The sequence below is a fragment of the Alosa sapidissima genome, chromosome 2 (genome assembly GCF_018492685.1).
Source record: "Alosa sapidissima isolate fAloSap1 chromosome 2, fAloSap1.pri, whole genome shotgun sequence".
Taxonomy (NCBI): Eukaryota; Metazoa; Chordata; class Actinopteri; order Clupeiformes; family Clupeidae; genus Alosa; species Alosa sapidissima.
The window spans coordinates 20,147,438-20,165,223 of record NC_055958.1 but is presented as its reverse complement, the minus strand read 5'-3'; the positions used below and the strand labels follow the sequence as shown (position 1 = coordinate 20,165,223).

The following is a 17,786-nucleotide window of genomic DNA, read 5'->3' as shown; positions in this document are numbered from 1 at the left end:
GTCCAAAGTATTACTGTATTCAAATGGTTATCTCTCCTAAAAGGATGTCACATGTATTTGTCGGTGTGTGTGTGTGTGTGTGTGTGTGTGTGTGTGTGTGTGTGTGTGTAAAAGCCAAAACAACTTTTTATATAGAATACAGAATACATAGATGATCTTTTGATTACATGTTCTGTTATTCTGGAGGCAAAACGTCCAGATGTTCCTCAAATAAGCCTCAAGTTTTAACAATAATACTTTAGTAATAATGGAGGACATGTTGGTCTCAGTGAGGTCTATTTGTTGGTCTCAGTGAGGTATATTTGTTGGTCTATGTGAGGTCTATTTGTTGGTCTCAGTGAGGTCTATTTGTTGGTCTATGTGAGGTCTATTTGTTGGTCTCAGTGAGGTCTATTTGTTGGTCTATGTGAGGTCTATTTGTTGGTCTCAGTGAGGTCTATTTGTTGGTCTCAGTGAGGTCCATTTGTTGGTCTCAGTGAGGTCTATTTGTTGGTCTCAGGTCTATTTGTTGGTCTCAGTGAGGTCCATTTGTTGGTCTCAGTGAGGTCCATTTGTTGGTCTCAGTGAGGTCCATTTGTTGCTCTTTCTTGTTTTTCTGCTCTGGTTCTAAACTTCATACAGTGTGTAAAAAATGACAGATTGTAAACACTGACCAAGGACTTCAGTATTCCTTTATTATGACTATAGTTCTATAGTCCTTTTCTTTTACCAAGGTGCCACCAGCAAGACTTGAGTAGGACTGTGTAATTCATAACAAATGGAGATGTTCCAAGATTGTCTATACATTTTTCCATTAAACATTTCAAAACATCAGAAGCCATTTACTTTTCGCCTGCTATTGAGGTACACAATCCTTGCAGATGTTGCATCAGGTATCTTTGATTACTCATTTGGCATGTTTGCTTTTCACTTGGTTTTCTCACAGCTGGTGAATATGGGCAAGGCTAAAAGAGTAAATGATTAAAACTGTTAGGTCTGTGGCCGTTACATCAGTGGCCCTGTGTAAATAGCCTGGAATGGATTTAATCTTTATGCTCACAACTTCAGGCACTTAATCAAGCTTTGGCCATATTTATGTTCTGTGCGGAGGGAAAGAGTAACCAGTTGCCATTTCATACTGCAATAGTTTAGAAACAGGAAAGCACATGTGCTTCTGTGGCTGACTGATCACCGATGACAGAATTACTAAAAATGTTAAGCCTTCATTTCAGTATCATTGCAACTATTCATCAACCTCAAACCTTAATGCCTTTACGCAACTGTTTTGTTATACGCAGATGCTTTTGTTTGGGGCGTGTAATCTCATGGTTGGCGAGATGTTATCTAATGATTGGGTACTTGAGATTTGCTCATTTATTCTTGTTTATCTATACTAATGTGGCTGTTTTGGCGTAGGCTTGTTATTGCTGTGCCTGAGAGCTGGAGTCATTTACTGCTTTGCAGACGTTATCTGCTGCTGCATCACGGACCCTGATCAGATGTCATCTTCTGTGCCATGTCCCTTAATTAACCTCCCAGAATGCAGGAGCAGTCGGAGAAACCCAGATGAAATCTTGTTCCCAGGTCCGTCCTTTTCTCTGCAGCACTTCATCTTACACCCTAGACTCAGACTTCTGCTGACAATGTTACTTCAACTCCGCAGAAGCAGATAGCGACAACAACAACAAAAAATCCCTGTGCAAAGGTATAGCAATTCTGTGTGGAGGCAACCTGTTGTCACAGTGGTAGCCTCATATTTCTCATGATACAGTTCATTCAGAGATGACTCTGGGGATTGGCCCATGACTTTACCTGTAGTGTCTGGATTTACAGTTTAGAGCAGCAAGAAGATATGAAAGTCTTTCACGCGGTTCAGTTGCCAATTTCTTTGACGCCAGCATACGTGGTAGTTGGGGGAGCAGAATATGTGTCTTCTAATGAAAGCTCTCAGGGGAGTCCTCCAGCTGCTTAAATGGCTTTGCTGCGACCACCCAATCATAAACACATCACATGTTGCAGTGTTGGGGGATTTAGGGAGCAGGCCCAGGCAGCCCGAGGGGAAATGAGAAACGGGAAGGGAAACATGAGGAGGGACAGAGGTGGAATCTTAATGGGACTCTGCTTGGCTGTATACTCCCTCGGTCTCCACTGTGGCAAACATGTGCAACTTCACTGGGTTTGCTGATAGGCCTGTGCGACACTGGAATACTGGACTATTATTATTCCATTAATAGTAATTAGCATGTGTTACGGCCAGCTCATGAACAGACCGCAACATAAAGAGAGACAACAACAGTTTCAAATTTAACCCTTTATTAATATTGATCGCAACATTAACAAACTATAGTGTCTAGGGAAATGAGTGTTAAAGAATGTGTGTATGTGTGAATGTAAATGGTAGTATCAGCATGTAAGATGAATAAGTGAAAAGCAAGGGGGGAAAATAGAAATAATGAGGAGAGAAAGACTAATGTGCCAGTGTAGAGGACTATCAAAGTGCCTACAAGAAAGGAGGAAAAAGGGCCTACCGAGAGAGAGAGAAAACCCAATGCATTCGGAGGACGTGATTTCATAAATGCGTGAAAATATGAGGTGAGTGAAGTTGATTGCGTAGTTGTTGAACAAGTCATTAATGCGTGTTCATGTTCCGTCTACCTCTCTCCTAGCAGCGCTGAGATTTACAGGATGTAATGCCATACCAAATCGCGCTTCATGTTTGTTTGTTCCTTGAATTTCCCCTGGGGATCAATAAAGTATCTATCTATCTATCTATCTATCTACCCCTTTTATAGCCCCACCCAATGCAGGTGCACCTCATAATGCAATTAGCCTAACCAGGCCCAGCCCTGCCCGTGCACTGACAGGCCAAGACCTGAAGGGGGCACAGGGGGTCGTAACACATGAGACACACACACACACACAACACACACACACACAATGACTTTGTAGGTTATAATACTGTATGGAAAAGTTACTTCAAATTGTACATGTCAAAGAATGCTTTAATTAGGACTTTGTTGTGCTTATTCCTATATGATGTGAAGCTGATTTCCTTTATGCATCTGTGACATATTGATTATAACATTAACATAGGCTGTTATGGTACTGCAAATGAGATTGAGGCAGAACATGATGACAGCATAAGAAAGCTCATCACATCCCACCACCCCAAGGGTATTCCCCTGATAATAGTTGTTACTTTCATCTCAAAACAAGGGACTTGTCGATGACAACTGCCGAAGGCATTAAATGTCATTTACATTCAACCATCACAATCATCCCTCATGTCTGGTAAAAAAATCCAAACAGATCGTCTCAAAGATAACAGGACAGAGCGAAGCCAAGACGTTGATGGATCGTTTCGATCACACTCAGTTACCATCCTGAGTAAAGTGATTTGACTTTGCACGGGCAAAGGCTCAAAAATGCAGATCTCACCTGCCTCCATTATTGGATTTCCAATGATAATGCCATAAAACGTCATCTTTGGGAAAAGAGCGACATCTATCATGCATGCACACATGTCAAAAATAATAACGCTTTATCAGAGCAGTGTGCTGGCGCCATCGTCACTGCAGGTAATTTATGGGTCGCTCACCCACATGGAACAGAGCATGGCCTCCCCTCTGGTGGGATGGTGGTCAGTGGGCTCGTACCAGGGAGGAGCTCTGCTTTCATGTCTGTTCCAGCTCACAGTTGCATGGCAAATGGGTCGCTACACCTGGGTGCGGGGAGGGAACCTCTGTGATCTGGACATGTAGTCATTCAACAGAGCTCTTAAGGGAGGCAAGGGCTGGAACAGACAGTTCAGTACCACACTGTAACAGTCTGTACATCAAGACAGCAGGTGAACTATGGAATATTACCCGCCTGATGCTTCATCAGACACCCAAAGTAGATATTAAGCTCATTAGGCTACTTTATGTAGAAGCCTTGAAAAGTACAAACCCTTAGTCACAAAAGACCCAACACATCATTAGATACTGTATTCATATTTATTTATATTAAATTAAAAATATATTCTTGACAGATTCATGTAACAAAACCGTGAAAACAGTATTTAAATGCTTTAGCTTTGGGGTGAGACACCTGTAGTGGGGAGAGTAGAGAGGAGTGCTGTGCTCAGTGGCTACAGTGTTGTGTGTGTTTGGAGGGACGCTCACTGTCAGTACCTCACGATCTGTGTGTCTGTCAAAATTACATGTTTGAGAAAATGTCAGTACTGGCCAATCAGTTGCTTTCCCCTAAGTATAAAGTAAGCTATAGTTTACGATACAAACTGATAAGTCTGCAACGATTGTTTGGCATTCGAGTGTCAGATGTACTGCCACTTCTAAGCTGGCACCCAACCGTGCGGGTGATGTGATGTGAGCCTGTGTCCTCTGAGTGGGAGAAAAGTGTTGAAAGTTTGAGAGAGGGAGAGAGAGAGAGAGAGAGAAAGAGAGAGAGAGAGAGAGACATTATGACCGGAGGAAGAAAATTCATCAGTATTGCCACAGAGCCTCAGCCTCCCCTCCAGCTGAATTCTGTACACAAGATCAAAAGGAACAATGAGATGAGGAGCGAGGAGGAGGAGGAGAAGAAACAGAGTGAAGAGTCAGAGAGAGAGAAGGAGTAACTGTCAGAAACAAAGTGGCTCCTACAGTACCACTTGAGCAGAAGTGCAGAAGTTTAAGAACACAAAGTCCATCAAGTTGTGCTAAATACAATCACAAAAAAACGCCGCAGGGGCGCTAAGGAAATCCTGCAAGCTCTACAAATCATATGTTGATATTCAATCACAAATATATACAGAAAGAAAACGTATGGTAATCAATTACACACAGTGATGTGGGTCAGAAACAGTTGACACAAACAAATCATAAAAAACAATGACAATGACAAAGTGTGACAGAAAGAACTCAAAAGGCCTTTTGCAATCCGAACAGCATGTTTTCCCATCTATTTACAAGTGCACCTGGCCAATTCCACAGTCTATAAAAATACTATTCACATTTTCTCAGTTGACATTTAGTAGTAAAATGACGAAGAGCCATCATTCCAAATGTTTGTGTTGCTGGGAGGAATTGCCCCTCCATTTGTTTGAGTAATATAAAATCAATTATAAACATGTAAACTGTGCTTAGTATGTCACGGTACTACACTTTCCACACAAGTTAAATGCACAACCTTTTCCCCCATGTGAAATATGAATCTGTGAATGTATTAAAAGCAAAGACAATATCCCGGAACCTTTATTCAAAAAGAAGAGTGAAGATGTTTTAGAGAGTGTCATCATGTGAGAACCACAACAAAACCCTTGTCAAACCCACAGATCCCCTCAGTGAAACATTCCATTGCATGTGCCACAACAAAACAACTAAACCTACTGATCAAACACCCTCAGCAGACGTCCATACAACTATGGTGTGAGGGGCAGGGAAGTCCACCAAATGACCAAGTGTAGTGGACAACTGGTAGATTAATATCTGGTGTGATCTCTCTTTCATGATCACTGTGACATAGCCACTGCATTGCGATCCTGAATAATTTGTTCTGGTGCTGAGATTATATTTATTGCATTGGTTCATAGAACAACTACAATACATTTACCTAAAAGGTGGAGTATGTGTAAACTCAAAGTCTATAGGAATACTATATCCCTGTGATTTGACTGTGTTTACGTCAAGTTATACTTGCCATGACAGTGAGAGTGGAGTACAATCAAACAGGACTTTTTTGTCCACATACTTCAGTGAAGAACTTAGTTTGAGTAATACAGGTTGAGACGGCTCGAGATGCCCTCAACACATGCCTGTGCTGCTCCATCCATTCAGTACAGTAGTCACAAGAATATCCTATCGTCAGTACAAAGCTCAAAACAAAAGCAATTATTTACACAATTCAAACAGGTCAACAATATAAGAATTCACCAAGACACTCACTTAAATATGACTCAATATGTATGTGTAAAATAGCTGTGAAATATGTTTGTTTTTTTTAAAAAACATTTGCCTTTCCTAAAAATGTATCAAATGTATGAAAATGATTTTTAATGGAGGAGAATTACTGTGCTCCATGTGATACTGTTTTACTCTGACTTTTTGGAAGGAGCCTGGCAATAAGTGAGTCCTCCTCTTTGCTGTGTCCACAGCAGCCCACGCCTTTAAGCACATCCTGTCTGTTTGCGGGTGTGGGTGGGGGACTGGCATCCGCTCTCTCAGTGTTTTGGTCAAGTTGCTCCCCATTTAGCTGCTCGTTGGTTCAACTACGCCACATACACAACAGTGTTTGCTACATGTCTGTTTGTTTTCAAACACCTGAGCTTGCTTATCTGCCAGCACGGAGCTCTGTAACAGTTCTTTGTCTGTTCAAATGGAGTGACGCCTCCTCATCCAATCATGCTCGTCCCCTTTAGCAGAGGGGCTATGATGAGGAAGAGCACCTCAGACTTCAGTGAGTGTTTAGGGCGGGGGGTGGGGGGGCACATTCATAACACCTAATAGGATGCCATTCGGTCGGGTTGGATATGGACAGGGGACTTTAGGGGGCTGGCTTTCTATTACCATGGTTACAGTTACCCATGGAAACAGGATAACACAAAAGCCAAGCAATTTTACTTTTCTGATCTCAAATTACTTCCTCTGTTACCTTAGTCTCTGTTTCAAAATGGGAATGGAACAGCGATCTATAATACAGCAGTGTTATGCCCCTGACTGTACAACATTATACATTACTACTTGTATGAAAATAAAGTAGTGATCATTACAGCCACAAAACAAAGAAAAAATACTTAAGATAAGATACCGAACAGCCATAAGCATTTGTATTTCAAGTATAAAACTCAGTAGCTATATGGTTTTCTTGTTTTTAAGGTTAAATAGGAGGGACGGACAAAAACAAAATGATGCTGCAAAGTTAGTCAACAATCTCTCCAAACCCTCTTATCTGCTTGTGTGCCGTCTCCACTGGCGTTTCCATGTGCTGCTCAGTAATTCAACTGGTTTGTAATTGGCAGGCAATTATTTTTAATAAAAGAGGAAAAAAGCTCCAAATAACGTTTGGCACATTCTGTAATCATGGCGGAACACTGCACATCTTCAATATTTGCTTTCAGCACAGAGCTTTCCATTATCTTCCTAGTTTTCCCAATGATGCCGGGTGTTTATTAAAGTGCTCCATTATAGGGTAAACCTTCACTAAAAAAAACATCAATTACTAGTACATCTATGCCGAAGAACTGACTACAACTATCTACTTCCTCAGCAACTCAACAAAACACAATTAAAAAATCAGTAGGGAATTAAATGATGTACTTCAAAAACTGAAGTCTTTTGGCTCTGCCAGATCCTCTAGTGCTATGAAATCAACTCAAGTACCAAGATCAGACTTCAGATGCGCTAATCTCCCTTTAGCAGCAAACATACGTCGCTCTGGCAGTGACCTTCCACACGCACGCATGGCTCTGCCCTCGGATAAACCTGCGTTCTCATTTCCTCATCAGAAACCAAAGTAAAAAACATGTGGTTAATGAGGTCAATTGTGTTTCCTCATTGAAAACGCAGTGCGCATATCAATGTTGTAGTGGCGGAGCGCGGGTGGGGGGTGGGGTGGGACCATTTTAGTGCACTATCCACTGGCATTCTGCCGCTCGTCTAGGGTGCAGTCTGTGCTATTCTTGGGTCTTCACCCCCCCCCCCCCCCCCCCCCCGTGTCATGATGATTTTTTTACACTCTGTCCATTCTTTACCAGTTGGAAATACAACCCCCTCGCTACCCCAGTGGCCCGGCCCGTGACAAAACACTGGAAATAGCTCCTGATGATGGCAAGGCCTGGTGGCAGGTGGCGGGCTAATCTTGGCTTGATGAGCATTGATAATGGCACATCATTTCTCATCGCCACCACACCATGGCTGCCCAGGCCCTCTCTCTGGTGCACACTATTACCCAGTTATCATCCCCCGCGCCACTCTAGCCAGGCCCAGACGATACGGATGTCACGCCGTGCCAAGGCCTCCAGCACATTGCCCATGCACGACTCCACAATGGGTCTAAGATGGAGTGCACTGGAGACATCTCTGCTAGGTTTTATTTCCTGTTTGAGTTTGGTGTGACTGTGCAGTGCCGTACATGTCTCCAGGTCAGTGGATTCACTGTTTATCCCTCCACCTTAGAATGGGTGTGGGTCCTACTGGTTGACCCCTGCTTGTTCCTCTTTACATGGATGAACTACATCTCTCATATGATTGGTGATCTACAGCCAGCAGTATAAATATAGACAAGCATCACTGGCAATACCGATAGCATTACGAATAGAAATGATGGGATTCTTTATAAGAATACAGATTCATATGGTAGACATGTGGAGTTTTGTGAATGTTCTATGATGGTGACCGATTGTGGGAGTCGTGGACATTGGAGTAATGGCACCCATTCCAAGCGTTGCTGTGATCTTAATCTCAAGCCAGAACAGTGTTGTTGTTTGACAACTCAGAAAAAATCCACAAGTGGATACATCTCCCAGTGCTGCCTGTACATCAGGTCTTTTATACAGGACGATTATAAAGGCGCCACAGCGAAAACAGATAAATAATATCGATCACTTTCCGATGCATCCTCTGTTGGAATGTATTCAGCATGGAGATGGTGGCAGCAGTGTGGATGCAGAGGTAAGGAGATAGTCCTCAGAGTTCCATGTGTGACCCGGCGTAAGACCCCCGCACAGCCACCTGTGTGGAGTGACCACAGGCTGTGACTGTGATTACAAAAAGATGACTGTGATTGCTACTACTAAATGCCTACAGTCATATATTACTACAGGACTTGAGTTTGTACTCAGAAAGTGCTTTTCCAAAACACAGGAGGAGAATATATATGACGCTATGTGCCAGATGCAGGTATGTGCCACTCTTTCTAGGATTTGCTCCCCGTTCCTTTACCTGTCCTTGGTAATAGCAACAGGTTTTGTCAGTGTCACCTCCCTGTGGGATGAAGTCAGTAGCCAGCATCACCTACTGGCCAGTACCTCTAGCATTTAGTGTGTCTCACTGACCACACCGCAAGGAGAGCATCCAGTTTTGGAAAAGTCATCATTGAGAGGATCCTCAGTTCATGGGGGCAGGTGAGCTGGAGTGAGGAAGGGAACAGGAGAAACGGGGAGCGATGGACTGATGTATCATGTTGCCATGGCCACTGGACATAGCGGATGGTGGATCATCTCTGGAACAGTGGAGGGTTGAAGTGTCAGTCCTGGTCTCGCTGGTAAGATAGAGTTTGGCTCTGGTGGAAGTCCCAGTTCATGGAGGAGTATCCAACTCTAGCCTTCTCCTGCCCCCCTGCCCCCTCCCTCCCCCTTCTCAGTCACCACCAGCCCCTGAGCCGGCTACACCACAGTGTTCCTCTGTCTGTAGGGCGGGGGTGGCAGTGCAGTCCCGGGTTTGAGGGCGAACTCCGACAGGTACTCCTGGTTCTCGGCCACAGCGGGCCGGATGCGTCCGTTCTGCCGGTAGAAGAAGCGCGTGCTGCAGTCCTGCAGGTACTCGGGGTTGTGCAGGGTGGCCTTGGGGGGAAGACTGTGCTGCCAGTACTCGGGATTGTCGAAGGTCTTTTTGGGCTTCTTGTCGGCCATGATGGTGCCGGTGTGCGCGGGGTGGAGCGTGTGTCCGGCATGGGCCGGGTGCAGCGTGTGGCTGGAGAGTGCGCTGAGAGACGGAGGGGCCGGGTAGGGAGGCTGCGAGAGCAGGTGCGGGCGAATGGGGTGTTCCGTCTGACCACTGTGCGGTGGATGGCCAGCCTGGATGGGGTGCTGGGGGCCAAGAGTGGCCCCTCCGCCACCCGCGACCATGTGAGATAGAGGAATGCCGTTCTTCCGAAGAGCGTCCTGGCTCTTCTCTCCAGAGTTGTGGAAGGTGTTGAGGTAGAGCGGGTCGTTGACGTACTCATCCTCTACCTTGGGCTGCCCGTTGGGGGCGCTGTGATACCCCTGGCCATCCACTCCGTGGACGTCTCCGTTCCTGCGGCGTGTGACAAAGGGGTTCTCCTCCACAGGGTTGAGATAGTCTGTCAGAGAAAAAAGGAAGTTAAAACCAGTTCTAAAGAATAGGTTTGACACTTGCTGATTAGAGTACATACACCCTGCTCTGATTTTAATTATTCAGCTAGGATCTGTGCAAATATAAATAAGAAAAGTGTAAGAAAAGTAGGGTGTCAAAAACATGAAATTGGTAGCTAGCTTCAGTGTGCACCCTCTAATGAACGACTTGTGGGTGCTCTACCTGTGGGGTTCTTGTCCTGTGTGGCGGTCATGTAGCCATCCTCGTCCGTCTCACCCCTGCCTGCCCGCTCCCCCAGCAGCACCGTGGGGTCGGCGCTGTAGCGCTGGCCGTTGCTATCCTCCGGCGGACCGGGCCTCACCAAGGGCTGCTGCGGCTGCTTGCGCAGGGTTCCGTTGCAGCGGGGGTCCGGGAATGCCTCGGAGGCGGTGCTGGGGGTCACGGACGAGTCGGTGACGGAGGAGCACGCAGGTGAAAGGGCCGTCACGGCCACCACCCGAGGGATGGTCATCATCATCTCCTCCCTGCCGAAGCTGCTGTCCTGGTACACAAACTGGTTCTGAAGAGGCAGAGATTAGGACAAGACTCAGCTGTGTGATGGACAAGGAAATAAATTATTTTTTTGCTGGTTTAATTGCCTGGTAAACCAACTTCAATTTAGGAATAGAGCATAGAAAAGAGAAAATAATTGATATGGTTCATATAGACACTGGGTATTTAAAATACTAAGAATATTTGGAAATAGTTCTTTGCTATTTAAATAATTCATATCCATTGTGATGGATTCATTCATTTGTCTTTATCTCCTATTATGCCTAGTCTCATGAAGCACATGCTGTGTTTGATATTGGGAATCTGGGAATTACGTCAACCCTTCTACCTTGTTCCGCTCTACACTGTGAATATGCTCAGGCAGCCCAAATGAGACTCAAGAGCATATCTGGGACATTAATACCAAAGTGGGTCTAGCAAAATGTAATATTTAAGCAGAGCAGACAAATATACACTCTCCACCAAAATGGGGTTTCCTAAAATATTAAGAAAGGCATTTAAACTTAAAGTGTGATCTGCTCTTCTAGGAGAGAAATTAACCATATCCTTGAACTTTCTGGACTAGATTGTTATCAATATTTTAAGAACAATACGATGAGTGGACCTTGGAGATAACAGACATAAGATCCTTCCGGCAAATGTGTTGTCCCAGATCTATTCCTTCGGTACACATTTTAATTAGCTGATCACTTTTCTCTCTTTTCAGAATGTGCCATCATTTTGTTTTCCCAAAGCACTGTTTATACCAGAAACTGCAGGAGCGAGATTTCTGTAATGTAGCAAAGAGCCTGTGGAGGATTGATGTCGCTCATTGATATTCATGTAGCTTTCTCTCCCTTCTCATGCTTTTTAAGGGGAAACAAAACGGAAGTTAGAATGCAAAATGGCTCCAGTGCTCTGTGGAGAAAGCTCAGTGCACAGAGGAAGGGCTTTGTCTGCCAAAGCCTCCATACACAAGCCGAACAGAGAGGGCTCTTTATGGCGCCGAGGTGCTGCTTCCTACGATAATTGTGTTGTTGTTACGGGGGTGCGTGTTTAAAGTGTACATTTCTACAGGGGAGTGTGAGTGAGGGGAGGAGAGAGGGAAGAGATGGAGGGAGTAAAGCAGGAGAGGAGAGGAGAGGAGAGAGGGAAGAGATGGAGGGAGTAAAGCAGGAGAGGAGAGGAGAGAGGGAAGAGATGGAGGGAGTAAAGCAGGAGAGGAGAGGAGAGGAGAGAGGGAAGAGATGGAGGGAGTAAAGCAGGAGAGGAGAGAGGCAAGAGATGGAGGGAGTAAAGCAGGAGAGAAGGTGGCCAGTCGATCCCAAACGCAAGTTCTGCTGCTCACACACCAATATGGGTGGCTCATGCTGACAATGCTTCTCAACAATTAGCCCACTCAAAGATATTGTGCGGATAAAACTGAAATTCTCAATTATATGGGCGTCTTTGGAGTGGAAGCAATCTCTCCTTCCACCAGATCCACAGGCACACTGCCCCTGTGCTGAGATGAAAGTCGCTCTCCTCTCTGCAAGCGGGTGCAAAAGGTGTGATAACTACCTCTCATGGCCCAGCCTGCCGTAGCACCATTATTCATCCTGCCCAAGATCTCCGAATCCTGGAGATGATTCTGAAACGCTTGATAAATGCGGGCACAGGTCTCCAGGGGTAAACTATATTATGTGCACCCTGGGTTAATTAGACTTTTAGAGCTATGGCCGGCGGAATGCTGAGCAAATACACCCACGGCCTGGATGCATAAGGCAATCCTGCTTTAGAGGCGGCCCTGATATTTACACAAGAAGGCCTGCCTTATAAAAGCCCAGTGTGCCGGGAGAGGAGAGGGGGGCCGGGGGGACAACAGCCCAGGCCTGTGTGTGTGTGTGTGTGTGTGTGTGTGTGTGTGAGAGAGAGAGTGAGAGTGTGGGGGCATACTGCTCTCTTCAGGGGCTGGCTCTCGGAGGTGTGTGTGGTGTGGCACATCAAAGCCCTCCCTGGGCTAAGAGTCACCATTTCATGGCAGCCTTCCACTCGGTGGCTCGGGGTGAGGGGGTGTCGTTTGCATTCTGCTCACGTCATGTGTGCATCACAACCCTGACTTGTTGCATGTCTTTGCTTCCACCTTTTGCACAACTACTGGTATATTAGATCCATGAATCCCAACTTTTAAATAATTATTGGACGGCAAGAAACTTAACCAAGACTCTTTCAGTATTGTGCTGTACAGCAGGGGCACTTCAGAGTCATCAGTGATTGTGCTGAATTGATTTAAGCAGGAGAAAAAGGCTACTTTCCGACAAATCATCAAAGCCAAGGTCATGAGGCAATATGTATGCAATCCAAAGGAAGGCTTAATTTAGGCCAATACAAAATCAAATAGATTGCTTCCACAAAATACTATGGGGATACAGGGGCTTGTGAAAATGCATTGGATTGGCCAAATCGTCCAGGAACAAAGGCTGACTTTTTAAAAACAAGACCAAAACTTGGCAACTGCTTCTGACCTTTTGTTCTTGATATAGTTGGAAAGGCTGGAGATTTCAATCCTCAAGTTCTAACTTTGAATATCTGAAGATTGTTTTTCTCTGCCAGTGTGACAAGAACAACTATTGGCAATGGTGTGCATATAGAAAGACTGTTAAAACATCCTCAACATATTCACAGATGTGGTTGTGTAAAGACACGTTAAGGGGTGAAGTGAAATTCATGGGAGAGTATCACCATTTGAGCTGGGAAGATGAGAGGGGTTGGGAGGCTGGGATGCCTACCCGGTTGGAGTCCATGCGTGTGCGAGGGGTGTAGGCCAGAGGTGGGATGTTGAGGCCGTGGGGCACCAGGTACTCGTCAGCGTCCATCAGGTCCTCCAGCTCCTCCTCGTCCAGAAGGCTCTGGAAGAACTTGCTGTCATTGGGACTGGGCAGCTTCATGCGGTCATCCCCCTGAACGGACACCAGGAACTCGTCAACACCAGCATTAGGCCTGGCCAGTCCATCTGGACTCAGCCTCTTGTTCTATGGAACAAGGGTCTTGGTGTGAATGAATTCTTGTGAACTGAATTCATAAACTGGACGATGCTAGTGTCATCTGTTCCTTCATGAATGTGTGTTCAGTCTATAGGCTCAATCTAGTCAGTTCCTATCTGTCTGACGTATATACCTCCAAAAGGCATCAGCTATGGGTATTCCACTGCAACGATTCTTACCTGGATCACCAGGTAGCGCTGTGGGTCACGGGCCATTCTGCAGAACTCTCCGGCAAGCTCCTTAAACCTGGGCCTGCTGTCGGCGTCGATCATCCAGCCTGTAACATAACACATCCCAATCCTTAGGACGCTCCGCAGCTCAGCTTAGCTCTCAGCTTAGCAAGTTTGAGGCATTAGCAGTGACTCACAGTGGGATTGTGGATTTCCTCTCTACCTCAGATTTAAAACATGAGATAACATTGCTAATCTACTTTCCCTGCTGGCTAAATCCCTCGACAGTCGCAGTGGGAGAGTTCGCCTTTAGTTATTTATTTATCTATTTATTTATTTATTTATTTATTTATTTACTCTCGCATTTCGTCTGACTATTTATTCATAGGGGCTGCACATTTTTTTTTATGTACGGTTGACATAGATGGTTTCCTCTGATTCGCTATCAAAGCGCCGTCGAAGCACAGAACACGTTGGACTGCTCATTTTATACTTCCTTTCATGATCCCTGGAATGACATTACACCATATGGACATGAGAGAGAGAGAGAGAGCGAGAGAGAGAGAGAGAGAGAGAGAGAGAGAGAGAGAGATGAAAAAAGAACACCTCTGCAACCATGTGGGAGTGTGGCTCCGAGTGCCTTGTTGTACAGCGGGCAGGGCGGCAGTGCCAGCCTGTGTTCCACTCATATGGCTCTCACATTCAGCGGCATCAGCCCTGTATGAGCGGGCGGCTCTGCTGGCCCCGTGCTGGCACGGTCATGAGACGAGAGAGAGAGAGACCACGGGCCAGAGCCCTCTGAATGTTCTATTCTGACAGAACCCTCTGATTCACGTCTGTCTGTTTTGGTACACGTGGTTTGGGTGGCCAGGCATACATGAGCTCACAATGTAAACCTACACACTTCTAACAATCTTAGAGGAGGAGAGAGAGGGCATAACAAGGAGCATACTTAGAGAAGCAAGAGACATACAGTAGCATAGTATGCATAGTCCTTTGGGGGACTCTCATTGCTATTATACAGTATATCCCTCACTTTGGCTTTTTACTTCGTACCTATTTAGCAATATAAAACACATCTACTTGCAGGTGCATTGCATTATGGACATTTCTAAAAATCTACTGTTAAAATTTAATCAAAGGCAAAGGTTCTATCAGTGTAAGTGTTTATACTGTGGGTTACTGTGTGTGTGTTTGTCTGACTGTTTGTCCCTGCTGTTGTCCTGTCCTCACAGTGCCCTGCTATGTGTGTGTGTGTGTGTGTGTGTTTGTGTGTGTGTGTAGGAGGTGCTGGTGAGGGAGGTGCAGGAGGCTGGCTGGCTCCTCTTCCACAGGGCTGCTGTGCGCTGGAAACCTGGCAGGAGGCGCAGCGCTGTCCGTCCGACATAGGAAGTGCGCGCTGCTAGAGAGCGCCGCGACACGGCCAGGCATGGCAGGGGTGTCGCTGGCACGTGCGCCCGTGTTCCTGGCTGGCAGGATGGGCGAGAGAGGAACCTCTGACCCCCTCCAGCCCTCCCGCCGGCCCGAGGTGTCAGTCCAGACGGCCGGCTGATGAGATCATCAGTTTGGACGCGGCACCGGTGGCAGCCGATGGAACGCGCCCAGCCTCCCTGATGGTGGTTTTCTGAATTGGGCTTTTTGTACATGCGGACCCCGCTGCTCGGCCAGAATATTCTGGCGTCCAACGCGGTCAGCGCAGACCCACTACTACAGCTTTAGAGCACGGGCCATATCCTGCTTGGCCGTGTAAAAAGCAGTATTGACAGTGATTGGGGGTGTGGGATGAATATCTATCTGTTGTGTGTGTGTAAACAACATGGCATGCTTGGCTGCCTCAATGAAAAAAAATATCAACAGGCTTTCAAGAGTGCTGCAGAATGGCAGCCCTTCTGTTATTTGGTCAGGGAAAAAAAACACGGTGGAGGGACAGAGAGGGAAAATATGGACGTACATTTGACCATGACCATGTAGACATCGATGGTGCAGATGGGAGGCTGGGGCAGACGCTCGCCCTTCTCCAGCAGGTCTGGGATCTCGCGGGTGGGGATTCCGTCATACGGCTTCCCTCCAAAAGTCATCAGCTCCCAGATGGTCACTCCTGCATAAAGAACAGAGCTGTGTCATATCCACCGCGATTGCATTCCGCTTGCAGCTTGGAGACGATTATCGGCAGTAACACTTGAATGACTTCATGGGCAAAGCCATTTGGAAATTGTTTTTTGGGCTATTATGCTACTAAACAGCATGTGCAAAATTCCATCTTACCGTAGCTCCACACATCACTCTGGTGGGTGAACTTTCTGTAGTGGATACATTCCAAGGCCATCCACTTGATTGGCATCTAATAGAAAAACAGTAACACAGTAATTACTTTAAGTTTGCTAGCTCCTGGTTTAAACTCTTTACTCTTTGTTCTAATGAGTGAGTATAGGGCTTTGGCAGGTACTGCACAGAAGGACTTTCTCACTGAAACTGAGATGAACTGGAAAAAAAAACTCCTGTCACTCTGAATATCATTTTAATGGACTACCAGAAGACTGAAGGCAAATAATGACCAGTCACTACGTGGAACCTTGCTGAGACTCATATTCTCAGCATCCAGAGGAGAGTTGCCAGAGAGGAACGGAAATATTGTGCATTTCCAAGACCTAATGTTAGGAGGCTAACCTGAAAGCATCCTATTAGGCTGAAAGTGACTGCTGGCACAAACAGCCCAAATAGAAAGTGCTGGACTAGCTGAGATGAAATGAGAGTATGGGATATAGCGGCTGGCCTTAGACACTGATTGCTACATGGGAGACAGAACAGAGTTGTATGCTGTATGTCCCATTAACTTTAAGCACATCCACTGCCACAACCACTGGCTTCATCTGAGGTTGGGCAACCTGGACAGGAGAAAAGGACATGACCACTGGACTGACTTGGGATTGAAATAAAAGGCCAAAGTCAGATGAGCAGCTGGGTGCTGGAGCCAAAACATGATCCCACAGTGAAGCTTGGCAAGCCGCACAAAGGCAGATTAGGTAGGAGTGAAGGTGAACCCAGGATGTCTTGTTATTCATTTGGATGAGATTTAGTAAAAGTCAATATTAGAAAGTCAGTGCACCCTTTTCAAACTCTGTGCCTCCTTTACAAACTCTGTGCCTATATGGAGTTTGATTTTAAATTAATTTTAAACTAATGAGATTTTTAAAGATAATTTAATCTCTAGTTTTTAATTGCTATTGATATTCTGAAGATTCCCTATGTAATGTGGTCAATCAGATAAGTATTTCTAAGACAATGAGTTGATGAAATCAGCCCCTCTCAGAGCTGGTCTCCCTCTAGCATGTCTGGTGTGAGTGTGGTGCCCACCTTTCCCCCGTCTGCGTTGTACTCCTTCTCGTCGGCGTCCAGGAGGCGCGCCAGGCCGAAGTCTGTGATCTTGATGTGGTTGGGGGATTTGACGAGCACGTTCCTCGCAGCCAAGTCTCTGTGTACCAGCCTCCTCTCCTCCAGGTACATCATGCCCTGCAAGCCACAGGCAAGGCTGTCACCATATGCCACTGATTTAACCATGACTGACAAACACTACTCGTGCAGATTACCAGCATAATCACCCGCTATCAGAATCAGTGACTATGTTTACATTACCGTACATTATTTACATTACATTATTCAGAATGTGATTATGGTGTTTAGATGAGTTGTTAATAAAATATTCCATTCATTTTTCCGTTTACATTTAACACAGCATAGTCTGACCATTATAACCATAGACTGTAAAAACGGTTGATCAAGGTTCCAAAAAATCTTTGTGATTTGCGCCCCACATTCCTTCCATAATTATTTCTGCACCGAAATGTCTGAAAGAACGTTATAATGTGATTAAGGTACATACTGTACATGCCTATAATGCACCTCAATAATGCCACTAAGATCAGAATACTCCTCGTCTTAACTCAATTACTTCCCACTATGACCTTATTTGGGTTAAGGTCATCAGAAAATGATGTTTGTAATGGCAGCATATTATTCAGAATACTGTCTCAAATGGGTTAATATCACAATAT

At 45.5% G+C, this 17,786-nt stretch overlaps 1 protein-coding gene across 3 annotated transcripts in view; it reads right to left on the bottom strand.

Moving 5' to 3' along the window:
• Positions 1-3,955: 3,955 nt before the first annotated feature.
• LOC121698071 (receptor tyrosine-protein kinase erbB-4-like) overlaps positions 3,956-17,786 on the bottom strand; it is a 226,116-nt gene continuing 212,285 nt past the window's right edge. For 2 of the 3 annotated variants that reach the window (XM_042079809.1, XM_042079818.1), the window contains exons 21-27: positions 17,089-17,244; positions 16,000-16,075; positions 15,686-15,832; positions 13,744-13,841; positions 13,310-13,552; positions 10,233-10,569; positions 3,956-10,017 (exon numbers count right to left, since the gene is read on the bottom strand). In XM_042079809.1, the coding sequence (XP_041935743.1) occupies positions 9,341-10,017; positions 10,233-10,569; positions 13,310-13,552; positions 13,744-13,841; positions 15,686-15,832; positions 16,000-16,075; positions 17,089-17,244 (1,734 nt within the window). In that variant the 3' untranslated portion in view covers positions 3,956-9,340. The remainder of the gene's footprint in view (positions 10,018-10,232; positions 10,570-13,309; positions 13,553-13,743; positions 13,842-15,685; positions 15,833-15,999; positions 16,076-17,088; positions 17,245-17,786) is intronic. The other variant, XM_042079827.1, reaches the window with a different exon arrangement.